Source organism: Lupinus angustifolius, chromosome LG10 (genome assembly GCF_001865875.1).
Source record: "Lupinus angustifolius cultivar Tanjil chromosome LG10, LupAngTanjil_v1.0, whole genome shotgun sequence".
NCBI lineage: Eukaryota > Viridiplantae > Streptophyta > Magnoliopsida > Fabales > Fabaceae > Lupinus > Lupinus angustifolius.
The window spans coordinates 3,937,862-3,958,218 of record NC_032018.1 but is presented as its reverse complement, the minus strand read 5'-3'; the positions used below and the strand labels follow the sequence as shown (position 1 = coordinate 3,958,218).

The 20,357-nt window shown below is 32.8% G+C and overlaps 2 protein-coding genes across 3 annotated transcripts; both read right to left on the bottom strand.

Moving 5' to 3' along the window:
• LOC109358516 (alpha-galactosidase-like) lies at nucleotides 31-6,100 on the bottom strand. Of its 2 annotated transcripts, none has more exons than XM_019602793.1 (15): nucleotides 5,641-6,100; nucleotides 3,451-3,509; nucleotides 3,285-3,341; nucleotides 3,153-3,187; nucleotides 2,668-2,771; nucleotides 2,503-2,578; nucleotides 2,322-2,380; nucleotides 2,175-2,240; nucleotides 2,008-2,091; nucleotides 1,545-1,609; nucleotides 1,167-1,249; nucleotides 949-1,039; nucleotides 819-868; nucleotides 467-607; nucleotides 31-354 (listed from the first exon to the last, which is right to left on the bottom strand). In XM_019602793.1, the coding sequence occupies exons 1-15, from the start codon at nucleotides 5,835-5,837 to the stop codon at nucleotides 268-270; spliced, it is 1,254 nt and encodes a 417-aa protein (XP_019458338.1). In that variant the 5' UTR covers nucleotides 5,838-6,100; the 3' UTR covers nucleotides 31-267. The 2 variants fall into 2 exon arrangements, with proteins under 2 accessions (XP_019458338.1, XP_019458339.1); XM_019602794.1 differs by having other exon boundaries at nucleotides 2,668-2,775; nucleotides 3,157-3,187.
• Nucleotides 15,833-19,643, bottom strand: LOC109358890 (TMV resistance protein N-like). The gene is made up of 4 exons (XM_019603374.1): nucleotides 18,964-19,643; nucleotides 17,646-18,747; nucleotides 17,189-17,458; nucleotides 15,833-17,101 (listed from the first exon to the last, which is right to left on the bottom strand). Exons 1-4 carry the CDS (start codon nucleotides 19,452-19,454, stop codon nucleotides 15,929-15,931), a joined length of 3,036 nt encoding a protein of 1,011 aa, XP_019458919.1. The 5' UTR covers nucleotides 19,455-19,643; the 3' UTR covers nucleotides 15,833-15,928.

Sequence of the window (20,357 nt, the reverse complement as noted above, 5' to 3'; positions counted from 1 at the left end):
AAGATATTGTATTTATTTGATTTCCTTTTGAGCATCATGCTCTGTTAACAAACACTATAGATTTGAAAGGCTTATTTATTGTACTGAAATCAAGTGTACCTATATACCTAAAGTGTAAATTAAAATGAAAACCTGAAGAGAAATATAACTTATACATTATTACATTTGTTCCTATGTTTTCTATGACAGATAAGTGTATTGGTTGACAATGTGGGACTTTGCTTCTGTTGTTTATTATCTCCTCCTCTGCCTCTAAACACTAAGGACTTAGTTACGTGTCAGAACATACATCTTACAAGCATGTGAATCTAACTGAGCAGAGATTTCTCCAGAAACTGATGATTGTGTTGAATGCTGCAAAGTTCAGTATGATTAATAGTAAAAAACCATAGGTATCTTAAATGATGTGATTGTTAAGAACATATTAAGCAAAACAAGTCAAATTGACTATGTATTTCATTCTTACATCCCATAAATCTCTTGCATCAACTGAAGTTCCTGATTCTAGGCCTATGTCAGAAAAAGATGCAGTTACTGTTGCAGTGTATGAATTTCTATTCCATATGACCACTGCTACTTTGTTATCACTGAGAGGACCTGCCCAAACCTGCAACATTTACTTTCTTTAAGAACCTTGGTTGATAATTTTGACATTACATAAGAATATAACTTCAAGGGTACATTTGTTAGTATCTACTTCAATTTTTATGATATGATGATAAATGCACTTGAAAACTAGGTTGGTGCAAATATCATAGTTGTGCAGTTCTATGAAGCATGGAGTAGTATTATATAAGAGAAGAAGAAGAGAATCTTACCTCCAAACCATCCATACTTTTAACCTTCTTTCCTTGAACTCCTAGGTTATCTGCAATAGCACAAGGTTAATAGTTTTAAAAGCATTATTTATTAAAGAAAGATATCTGGTTTTTTCCCATATGTTCTTGCCTTGATTTACTGCAATAACTTCTGAGTTGTTTAGCAATTCCTGTGTGGTGACATCCAGTGTTCTAATGTCACAACCAATCAATAAAGGAGCCTACATATACAAAAGAAAAATACTTAATAGTCAAAACACTTTTGTCCCTCAAGGACATTATGTTATATCATATATGGCAAAGTCTACAAATCAAGTATTGAAAATTTTGTTTCAACTTTCTGGGTACCTTAGCTAATGCCCATATGCTGAAATGGGCACGATATTCTTCTGTGGTCATGCCTCCATTTCCAACTTCAAGCATGTCAGGATCTGAATGTGAACTTCAATTTCTTCAATATGATACAATAAAGAAAAACTAGACATGCACCAAATTAGTTAATAAAGAAAAACTATACATGGACTGAATTAGTTTATTTCAGTATTGAGATATATTAGCTTAACACCACATTCTAATTCAAGACGTTAAGGCATAAGGTCTAAGTGTCTTTTCTACTTAAATTCACTTTGGTGATCTATTTCTAAAAAATGACATTTTCATTCACATCTCCCTTACAATTATATTTTCAACATGAACACTAGTAAATAGTTAGTACTTAGTAGTTACCATTCCATCCTCCAGGTCCAGCATATGAAGCCCATTGGTCATTAATATCTGCACGAGAAGTCATACTGTGGAGAAAGAAGCATAAGTTTCCCATGACCAAAATGAAAAAAAAAGTAACAGAATAATGCATTGTAAGAAAATTTACTCCACAGAAGTGATTGATTTCCTAACTCTATCAAGTTGGGTCAAAACAAGCCTCTCCATAAACAATGTCTTAGTAAGTGTTCAATAAAGTGTGAATGTGATTCAAAGAACATAGTCCAATAAAGTGTGGGTGTTTTTCACGACTTTCATGCATCACTTTATTTTCACACGCACAGAAGTCGTGGATGTCTTTCACGACTTCCATGCATGAGATTTCTACCCAGTTATCAATTAAAAATTAACGGCTAAGATTTCTAGGCATATGATCCAACAGTTGGTGTTCGCATGTTAGCTTTGGCCATCTATCGTTCATGCTCACCTATCCCAGTTATCTTCAATATCTCCTGTTGTTCTCCAACTATTTCCCACACTTTTGCCCCAAGTTGCTGGATCTTCTTGTCCCCTTTATTAGAGAAATCAATTAATCATTAAAATTTAAAAATGCCTAAAAGAATTGGTGAACTTTATCATTGTAATTTGACTCACCATTCACACAAAGAGAAGAAGATTGGCCTGCCAGTGTTTAATAAAGCTTCACTCATTGGTGGGTACCTGTTTAACAAATTGCATGAAAAATTCCTGGATTTTTAAAGCATGTAGTTTTGCTTATATGCATTTTAAGGTCACAAATACCTTTCTTTGGGGCTTATACCATTATTGGCACAATTATCATACTTCAAATAATCAATCCCCTAAAGTAACATTTAAACAAACATAAGTTATTTAAAATTATACAAGATATATTATAAGTTATAACCTTGTTTATATGAAGGCAAAATGACTATGAAATAATATAATAATAACAGCATGTTACCCATGAAGCAAATGTTTTTGCATCTTGGTCCTCATGTCCTAATGATCCAGGCATTTGTTGACTGCATGTTAGATTTCTGCATCAAAAATTGGAAAAGATCAGTAATGGTTGAATAATCATGGACATGCTAAAGGTCAAAGTTGAAGTTTAATGTGTGATACCTACCCAGCATCAGAATATATCCCTAACTTTAAACCTTTGCTATGAACATAATCAGCTAGAGCCTTCATTCCTGAAGGGAATGTTGAAGCTTTGGCTACCATATTTCCCTGCCACCATATTAAATTTCTCAAACGTAATTATCATGCAAACTTAATATTATAATCTTTATATTATAGATCTGCATTTTACTAGGGGAAATTGTAAACTTGCATTCTAAATTTTAAACAAAATACCAACATTACAAAAACAACCAAATTCTTATATTATTTATTGCATTCTAACTCAGACTGTTTAAACTCTTTTATATATATATAGAAAACACTATAAAGTAACTTCAATTTCTTATATAAGTAGTTGAAATTATATTATGTTAGTGAATAAGATTGTTGTATATTGTGTTGTCCAAAACTTTTGTTTTGATCAATAAATGATTCAATTTGTTAATATAACGTGATTTTTAATAGGTTTAAAATAATAACGATAATTACCTCTGAGTCTCGATTAAGTTCACCCCAACAATCATCTAAAAAAGGTAGAAAAACTATATTAATACTATTTTCTTATGAATAAACATGGATAATTTTGTATTTATATAAAATAAGGACAAAATGGGGTCCTACCTATATTAATATATTGGTAACCAAGAGCAGCAAGGCCCGTTGACACCATTGCATCAGCTGTAACATTGAAGAGATATATAACAGAAAACATATATGATGTATTAACTAAAATACAATATTTATTCTATTCTCAATATATTTAATGTTCCTATGACAGTGAACTTACCTGTTTCTCGAATTATTTCTTCATTGATATTACAGCCAAAATGGTTCCAGCTATTCCATCTGATTATTATCATTAAAATTTGGTCATTAAATACATACTAGTAAACTTGAGAGTTATTGTAAATTGAAAATAACATTTTTTAATAAAAAAAGTATATTACTTTTGGTTGGTACTAGCATTTGGGATTGGGATCATCTATCCTAAACTATGTCCCATTCTATGTACCAAACCAATCAGAATACTACTTTTTATCAATTTTTTTTTTTAAAAATATTCTTTTATTCACGTGTCAATATATGATTGACTTGAGACAGGAAATGTGACATAATTAGGGACAAGTGATCTCTATCTCCTGGCATTTGAAGTTTTGACTTTTGAACCTGGTCTAATTGATATATTCAAAGCAACTACCACGCACGAGACCCAAAATGTTAGTAAATATTGTAAAGAAAAACTCATTTTGGAGGAGCTTGATACTTGTTTTTTTATATGAATTTTAAAAAATATTAACTAAATAAAATATGGATTGTTTTTATATTGGCAAGACACTGAATATAATTACTCTTATTTTTTTCGCTACCCAAATACAGGCTATAGTTCTAAATATCATGAATTAGTTAGGTTATTCCTCTTAGATTATATTTTTTTAATGAAAATTAACGAGAACAACTTATTGGCCGTTGCGATTTATTGTCTGCTTACAATATGCCAATAGATATTTCTTAATAATGAAAAGAGAAAACTAATACAACACAGATTAATACATTTTCTGGAAAACGTCAAATCTATATAGTTAGTGAACATTAGGCCAAAGACTCATATACAGAATTAAAGAACGCAATAAGTATGTGAACAACCTAAGAAAAAATGTGCCATGAATAAAAAAAACGACAGAAATATAAGACTTACGTGTTCAATTTATTAATCACTTCTCTCTAGCAAAGTCATTTTTAGATTAAAATCACTTCTAAAAGCTTATACCCAAACACAACAACATATTTTATTTTATATAAATCATTTCATCGTTTATAAAGAATCACCTTTTTCAAAGCCCAAACTTTGAATTTTGGAAGAGATAAATGAAAAGAAAAAACTTGTGAGACATAAAATATATTTATGATATAACTTAAAAGACTTTTCTTTTTTCTATTTTCCCTCCGAAATTCAATTTGTAAATATAACCTAAAATAATATTAAAAAACATGACTCTTGGAACGTGGTAAGTGAAGACAATATATAATGGTGCAACAATGAACCAACCTATGATTATTTTATTCCCTATGAGTGCCTTAGGTATAATATCAAATCATGGATTCTAGCCTGGACCTACTCTTGTTGTAAACTTGCTATAAATCCACGCATATCCTTTTCTCTCAGCCATGATATGTCGGTGAAGTCTAACAAGCAAAGAAAAAACCCACAACACTAAAAAAAAAAGAATCAATTGATAATGAATAATGATGGTGTTTTTGTTTCTCTTTATATTTTAAGTTTTTAGTGTCATAATATATTATCATTTGTTTGTTATTTTGTAACACTTACTTATGCATGGTATTATCTTTACTCCTTACTAATAAATTAGTACAAGACAAAATTGCCACCACCACCAACCAGCCATAGAATAACTTAGCTTGGAATGGCACTCATATATTGGAACTTGACGGTGCCATCAATATGTGGAGAAATTGTTCATCCATTCTTGTAAATTAATCAAATCAGGATTCGGCACATTATTATATTATTATAGTATATTATTATATTTCCCTTGTCCCATAAAAGTGTGACTTTATGCATCACTCATTAATTTTTTGGTTATAAAAACATCAAATAATTTTAATATTACTATTAACTACTGAATATATGAATAGTTGTACCAAACTTAATTAAGCCTTAAAGTAATTGTTCAGTTATATCTCATCCACATGAGACTTATTTCAAGACACTCTTCATATTAGTATTTGATATTTGGAATATGAAATTTAAAAGATTGAACATTCGCATCGGGGCTTTAATACTACATTAGAATGATTAGACTTAACTCATTCTAAATACCAGCTTACATGCCTATGAGCATTCCCCAAGTCTTATAAGCAATGCTTAAACAATATTACTATTTTGGAACTTATCTTAATAAATAAGAGAGGAATCAACAAAGTTTGATGGAAAGAAAGAAAGATAAAGGAGACTTACCCCATGGGAGGTGTATGACCAATTCCATTATCAAGCAGATTTCTCCTAACATGTTCTTTGGACATGACCATGGTTCTATTCAACAATAACCGAGCAGAAGAAGTACTTGAGTTATCCAATATCACAAGGAGGAATGCGATTCCTGTCACCATATACAACCTACAACTCCAACCTAATGATGAATATTGAAGAGCCATGTAGTATACTTGTACAATAAACTACAAATATTCTATATGCGTGGGAAATTTATTGGAATTTGAAGCTGCTATCTAATGAACTTTTATGTAAGCAAATGCACCAAGCTGGAGTAGAAAAGTGTAATGAGAAGATGAATAAGATAGGAAGCAAAGGAAAAAACAAGGGTAGCTTGGCGGTGGCTTATAGCTTACTCTTATTCATAGAATGAGTAATGAATAATTAGAGATAGATAGCAGCTTTGTGAACTAGCTAGGAATATTGTCATTGCAATTTATAGTGCACAAAGTGGAAGTGAGGTTTGGTTTGTCACAATGGACCAGCGTGCCCACTGGGCTTAATTGGAGTCTATCATACTCTAGATCCTCAACCTTACATCACTTTATTTTCTTACATACGTATCTAACTTGAATGTAATATCTAGGTTGACTATAATATATATACACTCTTAGTATAGATATTTATATATGATCAATATATTATTTATTGTTCAATTATATTAATTTTTAAAAAAATTAATGATAATTAAACATAAATAATAAATAATGAATAATATAATAATAGTATATAAAAGACATACTCTAACTTATGTGCATACATTTTTTTCTCAAAACCATATATGTCATCAGAGATAATTCTGAAGTTAAAGGTATGGGTAACACTACATAAGTCATTAAAAAAGCATAAAATTATTATTATATACCAAATTCATTAACATTGATAATATGGCTGAATTAAGAAAAGTTTTAACATAAAATGTTTGTGCTCTTAACTTTTTTTAAGATATTGAAACTAATTTTGAGTAAAGAATACTACTTCATTAAGAAAAGCTTTAACATCAAGTATTTGTTGTAAGTGAAATTTGTTAGGAAATAAAATAAGAATACAAATCATTACTTATTATTTAAGAGTGTTGCTATTGACACTCCAAATTCTCTATTCAAAATCTTACCAACTAATCATAAATTTTGTTTTTTTATTTTACAAAATTATGATTGATTAAAATTAAGTATAACTAGGCATTTAGGACGGTTATTAGCCCCGCCCTTTATTCAAACCACTTACGATTTTAGGATTAAGGGATTTTACAACTATTAGGAAAGGCATGATAAGAGACACACTTGCCTGGACAATATATTACAAATTTAATATTAATTAAAATTTAGTCTTACATAATAGTATCAAAAAATATAAATAAATTTGTCATCGAATATGATGTGTTTCATATATCTCCCAGCTATACAAGTTTTATAAAATGGAAGTAATTGAGTGAAATCTGATTGTGATAAGTCAACCTTTTTACTTTATTAAGATCAATTTCAAATAGTAAATGGCACATATCCAAATTCGAATATAAATGGTGCACCCGTGCATTATATCTACTTTTGATTTGTTTTTATACGTCTTTATTGAACCGAGACATGAAAAAGATCTAAAGCTCCAAAACAAATCCAACATCGAAAATTAAAGAAGAGAAAAGACATAAAATTAAGATACATTAGTCTTTTCTTTCTAGACGAGGGTGTCTTGATATTGTTTTATCAAGTATTTAATTATTGTATCACTATTACAAAATTGACCTTTATCAAGTATTTAGGCCAGAATTTCAATGTAAAAATCTTCTAATTTCTTTTGTAGTGACATTGTCTCTACCAAAATGTTGAAGTTTCTAGGAAAAGCGTTTTCCCCAGCAAAAAAAGGTTGCTGCAAGTCACAATAAAAAATGACGTTGTGAAAGTTCATGCAATGACAAGGATCCATGCACTACTAATACTAATGTTTACACAACAACAATAACATTAAATTCCTTGCCATTAGCTATTATAATAAAAATATGAAACATATATAATCGGTCTTTCCATCTAGCTGAAGTGCTTCTACATTTCATTATATTCAAGGGTGACTATACTTATCAATTACAACATTTTAATGATTAAGAATAAAGATCATTTTCCCAAAAAAATTCATGTGCTCATGTCTCAAACCAACCAAATCCCACCATTGATGAGATTTGATTAATGCACATACTACACTCGGTGGGACAATATCTTCATCAAAAAATGCTGCTAAATATGAAGCATTTTGTCATCTAAGTATGAAGCATATTAATAAATACTCCATCGTTACCATTTATTTGTCCCATTTGAAGAAATCTTCTATTGTTATTTATTTGTTACATTTGAGTATTAATTATCAATTTTACACTTATTTACATCTAATAGTCTTGACATAAGTATTTGAAAGAAATTAATGATTAATTACAAAGAGACAAGTAAAAAAAGTAATTAATTTAATGGATCATCATATTTATTGTATTTCAAAAGAGGCATATACCCAAGTTTTTTCACAGAACATGTCACTATAAAAATGGCTTATACCTCTTGTTTGATGTAATAAATAATCGAACAACTAATCTTGCATCTGAAGAGCCAAAAATTTATTTTGTTTAACTAAGAGAGATACATGGAAGCACTAATGACTATTTGCATCTTTTCCTGTCATTCATTTTAGTTTTGATTTTTGTCTTACCAAACTACCTTCTTTCCTCAATAGCATTCCATAAGTAAGTCAATTGTTTTTTCTTCTTCTTTAAATCCCTTCTACCTCTATTAAAACCATCTTTTTTTTTGCTTTCTTTTTTATCTCATTGTCTTTCATTTCAATCAATAGCATGTTTAACTTTTTCCTTAACCACAATCCTCTCACACTAGTAGGAATCCAAAATTCTGAACTAAATTATAAAATGATATATCAAACAATCAATGATTATTGAATCTGAATGACTTCAATCCTTAATTTGAGACAAATTGCCTCAACTCTATACGGCAATGATCTTGTTGGGAAGTAAGTCTATGGAGCTTACCTCATTATTTCGAAAATGTTATAAATAGATGTTGAACTACTCATTTTACTATCTTTTTAGAAATTGAGAATTTTTCTCCATGGAGTACATATCCCAACAAATCCATAACCTAAAAATAGTAAACAAGATCAAACATATTTTTGTCCGGTTGAGTATATTTAATTGTAAAGTTTAGTTTCACATTGGAAATTAGACTATGAGTAAAATACTTTATAAATAAAAAAGACTCATGAAACTATTCTTAAAGTTTTGATTCAAGGTATAATATGTCACTTGTATCTCATCACTCTTCCTAGATTCTGCTAATAATGGAAGCCCATAATGGTTGAAGGCTCCGAGTTGCAGATAGGTTCAATAAGTGGTATGAAAGCCGATGGGTCAACCTAAACATGGTGAACTTAAAAGGATGAAGAGATACTCCACGTACATATGTAGGACTACCCCATATAACTTCATGTAACTTACCTTCTACTCAATCCGTATTTTTAGTTAAATATATAAGAGGTAGCCATCACATGTTTCATTACTTTTCTTCCATTTCTTCTTGACTTTGAATATTGGAGTCATCCACCGATTGAGTGTGTTACAAGCTAAGTTGGGTTGCTTCTCTCGTTTGATATGGCAGCAATTAATGTGACGGTGTTGCTGTTATTAAAATTTGAATTCATCATCAAAATCTGGTTGCTGCTATGTGACTTTGAATCTTCAAATTAACATATTATGTAGAAGATTCATTGGTTCTTTAAGTGAGTTAAAGACAATAGTTGGGGCAACCTTAATTGTGATTGAGAGTTATTGTAATAATAACTCATTGATGAGCTGTACTCATATGTTGAAGATGTATCGCATGTTATCTATTATGGACTCTTACATAAAAGTAATATATATGAATAATATATGATTTATTGACCATTTAAAAATCCTTGTATCAACGCATAAGTATTAATTCCTTCAATTAATATTTCAGCCTCTAATTTTTAAAATTTTCCTTCTAGGAAAGGTAATGTGATGTAGAATGGACTTGCTAAAGAAGCCATGCAGGCTACTATAGATAGGGTATAATTTGATAGACTCCACTTTTCTTGTTGATGTTCTTCATTTCTTCTTGAGTTAATAAGTTCAACTTTCCTTATAAGAAAAGTAGAAGAAAGTGTGTTCACTTCCACAAGAAAGTGTGTTAATTTTATGTATATTCTGCTACCATTTTTATTAAACTCTGGGTTGATATGTATTCAAACTTTTGTTTATGAGTCATGATAGTTTGTTATGCTCTTATGGTTCCTTCCCTCTAGATGCAATTACTTTCTCCCTTTTGAAATAATCATTTAACTTTTTGTAATAACTTGAGCATTTTATGTAATAGGATTTAGATGGACAAAAAAATAGCTAGAACATTTAATATGGTCTGATCAAGAAATCAAATTCATCTCCGGTACTAAAGAAGAGAGTACCATGAACTAACAAAGATTTAGAATTGAATATGGCGGTTTTGGGTTTTTGTGACCTAAGACTATAAGCATTTAATAAGAATGACATGAGCAAGAAAGGATAAGTACTTTTGACTTAGAAGTTATCCATATGATGCAGAATTTAACCAATACAATACAAAGGATTGTTGACCATGTTATTGGCAATTTTTCTGCTATGACAAACTAGTAAAGCCGAAATATTTGATTCATTCTCATGTGTATCTTCCCCACACTTTTTTTGTATTGAAGTTTGCAGTTGTTGGATATGATTGAAGGAAATTAATGATTTTTGGAAAGCATACAAATTGAATTTGGTAGACTTCAATTAATAGAAATCTTCTACACCCGGAAAAGAAATAAACTAATAGTATAAGAAACATAAACATGTTATTCCTAAGGATTATCTTGACACAAAATTGATGGAATGGAAGACCCGCAAAGAAAATATAATAGAGAAAATGACACGGAGAATTTAATGTGGTTGGGCAGTTTGTCTACGTCCACAGCTGAAAAGCAACAATGATTATTCCATTATGATAAAAGAGAACTACAAGTGTCTCACTCACTTCCCAAAACCCAAGTATACCCAATTTCACTCTCACTCAAGTATTTCTCACACAATTAGAACAAAAGAACAAGAAGAGAGAATATACACTAAGCTAAGTATTTGGTGTGTCTTACAGTGGCATGAAACACTCCTATTTATAGTCAAAGCTCTTGAAGATTATGTGGCCAAATGGAAAAGAACATTAATGTTGATTTCACAATAGCCACTTTTTTTTACTTGACTAAAAATTCTCTCTTTCTTTAAGATGATCTTTAGCTACTTCTTTTTTGTTTGACTCAAGAAAGTATTTTTCTCATTTTCTTTAGCCAATATTCAATAAATCTACACTTTGGCTAAAAGACTATCATAGTTATTCTCCTGCTACTCTTCTTCATGTTCACTAGAGATCCTGAATATTAATCAAGTCCAGACAATGTCTGAACTTGGTAGTTGGAACTGGTTTCGTCGTCATGTCCACCGGACTATCTACAGTGGATATTTTCTCCACTCTAACAACTCCTCTCTTCATTATGTCTCTGATAAAGTGCATCCTAACATCAATATGCTTAGTTCTTTCATGATACATTGGATTTTTTGTCAGATGTATAGCACTTTGACTATCACAATAGATGGTTGTTTCTTCGAGTTGTATACCCAACTCTTCAATTAGACCTTTCTCTCAAATGGTTTCCTTTACAGCTTATGTCATTGTGATGTACTCTGCTTCAGTTGTAGACAAAGCAACAATTGATTGTAGTGTTGCTTTCCAACTAATAGTACAATCACACAGTGTAAAGACATATCCGGTGAGCGATCTTTGCTTATCTACATTTCCAGCATAATCCGAGTCAACATATCCAGTGATCTTGTTTCCAACATCTTTGACTTTACCATACGAAAGCCCTATATTTGTGGTACCTTTCAGGTAGCGCATATTCACAACCTTCCAGTGAACTTTACTAAGATTTGTCATACATCTGCTTACCACACTTACTGCATGATCAATATCTGGTCTAGTGCATACCATGGCATACATGAGACTGCCAACCACACTAGCATAAGATACACTTGACATCTCATTTTTTCATTCTCAGTTTGTGGACACAAGGTCATTGAAAGTTTGAAATGAGTCGCCAATGAAGTAGTGATTGATTTAGCATTTTGCATGCCAAAGCGTTCCAACACTTTCTCAATGTACTTCTTTTGTGATAGAAAGAGTGTCCCTTCTTTTCTATCACTCTGAATCTCCATTCCCAGAATTTTCTTTCCAGCTCCTAAGTCCTTCATTTCAAACTCTAAGCTCAATTGAGCTTTCAAGTTTCTAATTTCTGACATGTTCTTACATGCGATCAACATGTCATCAACATATAAAAGCAAATATATGAATGACTTATTTACAAGCTTCTTGTAGTAGACGTAACTATCATGTTCACTTTTGGAAGCATGAAAGTGTCAAATTGTCGATACCATTGTCTGGAAGATTGCTTTAGGTAATATAAAGATTTTTTCAACAAGCAAACATGATCTTTCATCCCTTGAACTTCAAATCCTTCAGGTTGTTTCATATATATTTGTTCATCCAACTCACCATGCAAGAATGTCATTTTGGCATTTAATTGCTCAAGTTTTAGATCAAAATGAGCTACAATTGCAAGTAGGATGCGAATAGAGCTATGTTTTATCACATGAGAAAAAACTTCATAGGAATTAATGTCTTCTCTTTGTGTAAAACCTTTGGCCACTAATCTCGTCTTGAATCTTGCATCTTCAACCCTATTGATTCCTTCCTTCTACTTAAAGACTCGTTTGCATCCAACAATCTCTTGAGCCTTCGGCTGCTTCACAAGAACCCAAGTATGATTCTTATGAAGAGAGTCAATTTCCTCTGTCATGGCAGAAATCCATTTGGAAGCTTCTTTATTGTTGATAGCTTCTTCATATGATTTTCATAATTACTGATATCATCAGCAATATTTAGAGCGTATGGCACCAGATCAGCATAGCCATACTTTTCTGGAGGTTTTATATGTCTCCTTTTCCTGTCCCTAGTCAACTGATAATGTTGTAATTGAGATATATCAGTATCAGCACATGCATTATGGACTTCTTCTTCTTGATCAAATGTCTTTTCTTTTGTTGGTTCCACCTCAAACTCTATCTTCTCCAAGATATTTGGATCTTTATTTTCACTTGATGACTTTGTATGAGGCTTTAGCATTCCAGCTTCATTAAAAGTAACATATCTATTAATAATACACTTTCTTTTCTCTGGCCACCATAACTTATATCCTTTCATACCATCAGGATATCCAAGAAAAATGTATTTCAATGCTCTTGAATCAAGTTTTCTTTATTTGTTATGAGCATATGCAAGACAATCAAATATCCTCAGATTTTCATTATTTGGTGGAATATCCGACCACATCTCTTTCGGAGTTTTAAAACCAATGGTCATCGATGAATATCTGTTGATCAAATAACAAGCTGTACTGACAGCTTCCGCCCAAAATTCTTTTGGCAATTTAGCATTTGACAACATACATCTTGTCCTTTCAAGTAAGGTTCTGTTCATTCTTTCTGCAAGTCCATTTTGTTTTGGAGTGTGCTTCATAGTATAATGTCTCACAATACCATGATCCTTGCAAAAAAAATTTCGAATTCTCTGCTACAGAATTCTAGACCATTGTCAATTCTCAGTCTTTTGATCTTTCTCCCGGTTTGCTTTACAATCAAGGTTTTCTACTGTTTGAACTTGACAAATGTTTCACTTTTGTGTTTCAAAATGAAAATCCACACCTTCCTTGAATAGTCATCAATGAATATTAACATGTATTTGCTACCACCATGAGAAGGTACTTGAGAAGGACCCCACAAGTCAAAATGTATATAATCCAATGTGCCTCTTGTTCGATGAACTATAGCATTGAATTTTATCTGACATTGCTTTCCGAAAACACACTGTTCACAAAAGTCTACCTTCCCGACTTGTTGACCGCATAGTAATCCTTGTTTGGCCAACTCGGCTAGACCACTTTCAGTGACATGACTCATTCTTAGATGCCATAGTTTGACATCAGAATCAAATGTTGAGGAGACAACAGCAACACCCGTGATTCTGTTTCCTTGCAACATATATAGACTATTTTTTCTTTCCTTTCATTACAACCATAGCGCCTTTAGATATTCTTATAGTTTCATCTTCACCTTTGTAGCTATAACATTTTGAATCTAGTGTTCCCAAGGAAATCAGATTTTTCTTCAATTTTGGAACATGCCTTACATCTATCAACGTCTTACGATTCTGTTGAACATCTTGATTCTAATTGTGTCGATGCCAATGACCTTGCAAGGAGCATTATTTCCCAAAAGGACCTTGCCTCCATCTAAGGGTTGGTAAGTAGAAAACCAATCCTTAATGGGACACATGTGATAGGAGCATCCAAAATCAAGTATTCATTCATCTTTGGAGTCGTGCTCTGAGACTATTAGTGCATTTACACTATCATATCCATTTGCTACGGCTGCATCTCCATATTTTTAAATCTTTTTCTTGCCTTTGCGCTCTAACAATTCTTTTTTATGTGCCCCTCCTTGTGACAATGAAAGCATTTATACTTTCTAGGTTTTGCTTTAGACTTGGACCTAGATTTCTCTCTTTCACCAAATTGATTTCGCCTCTTTGTTCTTCTTCAAGCAAAAAGACTATCACCCGAGTCTTCAGATCTCGAATCTGATACTCTTTTCTTCAATTCTTTCGAGTGCAACGCCGCCTTTACTTCGTCCAATGTCAGATCTTCTCGACCATACATCGTAGTGTCGATGAAGTGCTCATAAAAACTTGGAAGGGAACATAGTAGAAGAATTGTTTGGTCATCATCTTCAATTTTAACATCAATATTCTTTAGATCAAGAATAATTTTCTTAAATTCATCCAGATGATCTTTTATATTCTTTTCTTCCTGCATTTGAAGAGTATATATTCTTTTCTTCAAATATAGCCTATTGGTGAGTAACTTCGTCATGTACAGGCTTTCCAGCTTCAACCATAATGAAGCAGTTGTGGTTTCATCTGACACTTCTCGTAGAACTTCATATCTCAAGCACAACAAAATTGCATTATGTGCTTTTTCCAAGTTTTCATCCTTCTCGTCATCGGTCAGACTCTCTGGTAACTTGTTTCTACCTTCCAAGGCTTTGCCCAAGCCTTAATGAACTAGTAGAACTTTCATCTTTAATCTCCAGAGGTTGAAACCATTTTCTCCATTAAATTTCTCCAAAGCAAATTTAGCACTCGCCATGATAAGCGTATACCGGAATAATATCGTAGTCTGTGAACATACACCAGGAAAGTTCCTAGGAAAGAGAGGTGGGTCTTAACAGACATGCTTAAATACCAGGTCTTTCCCAAGACAAAACTTTCTTAGACATGCACTTTCACATTATTATACTTTTCTAATAACAAGAACAATATGGATAAGATCAAAAATGTTGCGAACATAGAGCATACTAAGAATTTTATTTTAGATCATATGGCTTAGCATGTAAGAGCTCTACGAGCTCTGATACCAGTTTGTTGGAGCGGAAGACCCATGAAGAAAATATAATAGAGAAAATGACACCGAGAATTTAATGTGGTGCGGCAATTTTCCTATGTCCACAGCTGAAGAGTAACAATGATTATTCCACTATGATAAAAGAGAACTACAAGTATTTCACCCACTTCCCAAAACCCAAGTACACCCAATTTCACTCTCACTCAAGTATTTCTCACACAATTAGAACAAAAGAACAAGAAGAGAGAATATGTACTAAGCTAAGTATTTGGTATGTCTTACAATGACATGGAACACTCCTATTTATAGTCAAAACTCTTGAAGATTATGTGGCCAAAGGGAAAAGAACATTAATGTTGGTTTCACCATAGCTACTTCTTTTTACTTTGCTAGAAATTCTCTCTTTCTTCAAGATGATCTTTAGCCACTTCTTTTTAGTTTGACTCAAGAAAGTCTTTTCATTATCTTTTTCTTTTAGCCAATATTCAATAAAAATAGTAAGGGGAAAATCCTCAATTTACCATGCTTATCCAATAACACGGGTGAATACATAAAAAAAAAACCGGCTTAATGCATGAGCTTGTAAGTACTAAGTAGTCTTGCCCCGCCGCAAGCAGAAAGGTTGTTTCTAGGTGGTGAATACATTAGCATCAGGAAAACACTAAAAGAAGGACAAGGGAGATTCAATACATTCAGAAGAGGAAGAGAAAGAGAAAGAGAGAGGTTCATCAATCATAGGATTATTGAATTTAATATTCTCCATGCAGTTTCCTTCCTTGTCTACATAAATGTTGGTCTGTACACATCCTTTTATGTTCCTTAACTCTGCTGTCATTTCTCTTTCATAATCACATGGTTTGGGGTACTCAAACTCACAAAAAATCTCAACTTGATTCCACTCATGCTCTGAAAATACCCCCTCTGATTTGCATTCTAGATCACACAAAAATACTTGGGTCAAATATATAGGGTCCCCTGTATTAATGTAGGTACATGAAGAACTGAATTGTGTAGTGCCATTGATGACTACATTCAACTTGAAATATAAAACCAGATTATCATTTACATATGTGTCAGGTTCTCTAGCACAACATAGAGTTATCTTAGGGAATTTTTTCAGAAACCAGAAATGTATTGATTCTTCCATCTCAGTTGTGACAGTGTTCCTATTAAGCGCTTCGAACAACAACTCAGAATGAGGATCCTGAAGCCTATTTGGAGTACATAATTGGATGAAAATGTTGCTGCTTAAGCACTCAGAATATACATCTAGGTGGGTGAAACCTTGGCCTCTATTATAAACAACCATGGCTGTTGGAGATATTTCTGATTCCGAGCAAACTTTTTCTTTATCGAAAAACCGAAATCGTTTACTCGGATAACCTACTATCACTTCAACTTTAGGCAATGAGTGGATAGTATTAGGTAGCTGCTTCAACAACTTACATCCCCTAAGGTACAAGCGTTCAAGTCCAACCAAATTTCCAATTGAAAATGGCAACTTGTTTATGTCAGTATCATCTAAATGAATAACTCTTATTTTATCCATCTTTTCCAATACTTCGGGGAAGCACTTAAGACTTGAGCACCATGCAAGATCCAGAACCTCGAGTGCTTTCAACTTGATGCAGGGTACCAGAATTTCTAGCTGAGTGCATCCTTTAGCACTCAAGTAAAAGAGATTATCAAGAAAACCAACTGACTCATCAATTCTAAGTAGCTTAGTGCAATTGTCGAGACACAGACGCCTTAGGAGTGGTGCTTCACGTAAGCTAGGTAGTTCAGTTAAGAATTTGCAATCTTCAAAATTTATTAACCACAAGAGTTCAAACTTCTGCATGAAAACAGAAAATAAGTCAAAGATATGAATTAATAAGTGGAAATACTAAAATTAGAAACTTGGAAACCAGTATATGTATGCCTTGAGTGGTTGGAAGAATTGAAGGCAACTTTCTGGCAGCTTGAGTATCATAAGTTCTTTCGGAATGAAAGTCGGTGGTAAAGAAGGTGATGGATAATAACTCCAATCTATCACTCTCAAACTATTTGGTAGATATTGAGGGCCTGTAGAAAATATTGCATCTCCAATAATCAGAATCCTAAGGTTTTTCATCTTTTTGAAGGCTTTTCCACTCCACTGCACTTCTTTGTTGCATTCGTCAAGCATTATGACTTCAATTTTATCAGTCCCCTTTCAAGGCCAAAATATAATTTAGTTAACCACAAAATGTGCATAATAGGAATAAATATACGTCATCAAACATTCGAATCTGATGAAGGGGAACTAAGAATCCAGACATAAGCCAATTTCTTACAAAGATTGTAAATAAAGGAGGAAGAGAAAAATGTCCTGAAGATGGTTCTAACTTCTAACATACCGTATTTTCTTCTAAAACATGAATGATGTCTGCATCAAACCATAGCCTACTGCGTTTTCCCGGATCAAGTGCTGATTCTTGCCTTACGATTTCTCTGCCCATGTCTTGAATTAAGTCATGCATTCTCACACAATCGTGATCACTAATCTTTATGAGAGATTTGTCAGCCAAAACTCGAATGCCATTTTCTGCATGAAAACTATGAGCGCGTAGCATTTCTTTGACATAGTCCATTTTGAAAGTATTGAAGAAACAAGCTATATCAAGGAAAATTCCCTTTTCATCTTCATCCAAACCATCAAAGCTTACTTTAAGTATTTCATGGATATCTCTATGAGGAAATTTTTCATACTTATCTAATGCAGAATAACATTCATGTAAACTTTTACCAAATAAGTGAGAACCTATCACTTCCAAAGCCAATGGAAGGCCACAAGCATATAAAACAGCACGGTTTGAAATATCCGCATAACTTGCATCAACTTTTCTACTTTTAAAGGCATGCCAACTAAACAATTCAAGAGCTTTTTCATCCATTAGATGTTTAACTTCATATAAACTTGTTATCCCATGAGTGACAAGCAATTGTTTGTCTCTTGTTGTGATAATGATTTTGCTGCCGCGGCCAAACCAATCATATCCTCCGGCCAATACCTTTAACTGCACCATTTTATCAACATCATCTAAAATCAAAAGAATCTTCTTTTGTTGAAGCCTCCTTTTTATTATTGGAATTCCTCTATTGACATCACCTACTTTGATGTCATTCTCGCCAAGTATTTCAGAAAGTAGTGTTTCTTGGAGCTGCACAAGGCCATGCTTATTAATTGCATTTTCTCTTATGTCAGAAAGAAAACACAAACCTTCATATTGATCAGAAATCAAGTTATACACAGCACGAGCAATTGTTGTTTTGCCGATTCCACCAATACCATAAATCCCTACCATATTGACATTAGACTCAAGTCCTATGAGGGATGTCACTTCTAACACCGGAAACTCTAGCCCAACTGGATTATCCGCAACATGTAAAGGAATGCGATTGATCTTTTCCGAGACCTGCTTGACGATCTTTCCAATAAACTTATATTCTGGTTCAGACCTGCACATTATACATGTAAACACTGAATTCTACATTAGTTCATTTACTTCAATCAAAGTTAATCACATACAACTATTGTTTTTGTTCATTAAATTTCCTTCATCAATGTTCATATATGCTGTTCCTATTTCCTTCCATATTAATATGAAAATCATTAGGCCTAAAACATAGATAGAGGTTATAACATGTATATAAAAGGATGATGGTTTGAATTACCCATGTTGGAAATGCCAGCCAGACAAATTTGCTGCTTGATATAAAGCCTTCTTCCATTGTTCTACCTTGTCATCCTCGAAAATTTCCTCATGTTTTTCAAAAGCTTCTGCATAAGTTCCATTCTGCTTCCGAACTTGCGATGGATCGACATCATAAAAAACAGGCCAAACCAGTCGACTTTGTACCTTTGAGCACTGGATGATCTTGACAAGTTCATCCAAACAATATGTTGAGGAAGCATAGTTCTTAGAGAAGATAATAATAGCAATCCTGGATTCTTGAATGGCTTTGAGAAGTGCAGGTGTAATTTCTTCCCCTCTTCTAAGCCCTTCATTGTCAATGAAAGTTTGGATTCCCTTTTGATGCAGAGAATTATAGAGATTACTTGTGAACTCATGGCGAGTATCTTCTCCTCTAAAACTGAGGAAAACATCATAAGTCCATTGACATGTGAAGGAAGACAAGGATGGTGCTGTTTCCTGTGTCATCATTTAGGAACTTGAACATTATAAGCACCAAAGAAGCCAGCAAAGACAATTTAAGGAACATTGTTTGCTGCAATAAAGAAAGGTTGTGAAGAATAGTAATTAACAACAAGTTTCATATGGTTGACTATGAAAACTTGGACTAACAAAAGTACAGACAACTATGGATGGAGGAGGAAGGTACCTTGCAATGTTTGTGACCAATTCAATATTGCAAGAAGGAATAAACAAAGTGGCTTCTATGGTTCACCTCACATGACTAGGGCAAAAGATAGACAAACATCTGTTATCCAAAATAGGGTCCCCAATTATGTCTTGGACTATTGAAAACGTATCATATCATTGGTCCAGGACATGGTTTGAGACAGCAAATCTTTGTCCACAAAAGATATCCTTTAATCATGCTCAATGTAACCTTTCGCCTAGTCCGACAAACTTCTATAAAGGAGCATATTGGAATCTAAGTCACACATTGCTTATCTCAATTTCTCAAGAATGAATATCTCAAAAATGAATGGTTTAAGTGCATGATACACCTCCTAATTCAATATATGTAACCAATTCAATATTGCAAGAGGGAATAAATTATTCTTGTTGTTCCTAGTTTCACAAACCAAGCATCATAATATATTTCTTTTTTATTCCGTGATATACATATAGTGCATGGAATAATTATTGGACATAGTAAATTGAAATTAAATTCATAATTGTTTTACAATTTACAACCTGATTTTTTATACTGCACAAACTATTTTTTAGCATTATATATCTACTATGCAATGCTGTATTCCTCTTGGTGAAGTGAATTGGATGACCACATGCAGATATATTACAGAAACCTTTAATTTAAATTAGCAAATGGGGGCTTATCAACTAATCTTCCCGTACAATTTTGTTTCAGCTTCTTCT

What these genes read in the sequence shown, in the direction of transcription:
- LOC109358890 (XM_019603374.1), bottom strand. Translation starts at nt 19,454, where the DNA reads ATGATGACACAGGAAACAGCACCATCCTTGTCTTCCTTCACATGTCAA. An exon ending in ATGTTTTAGAAGAAAATACG is followed by an intron (nt 17,459 to 17,645) that starts GTATGTTAGAAG and finishes TGGCCTTGAAAG; the next exon opens with GGGACTGATAAAATTGAAGT. An exon ending in AATTCTTCCAACCACTCAAG is followed by an intron (nt 17,102 to 17,188) that starts GCATACATATAC and finishes GTTTTCATGCAG; the next exon opens with AAGTTTGAACTCTTGTGGTT.
- LOC109358516 (XM_019602793.1), bottom strand. Translation starts at nt 5,837, where the DNA reads ATGGCTCTTCAATATTCATCATTAGGTTGGAGTTGTAGGTTGTATATG. An exon ending in TTCTTCTCTTTGTGTGAATG is followed by an intron (nt 2,092 to 2,174) that starts GTGAGTCAAATT and finishes TCTCTAATAAAG; the next exon opens with GGGACAAGAAGATCCAGCAA. An exon ending in ATGCAAGAGATTTATGGGAT is followed by an intron (nt 355 to 466) that starts GTAAGAATGAAA and finishes TGAACTTTGCAG; the next exon opens with CATTCAACACAATCATCAGT.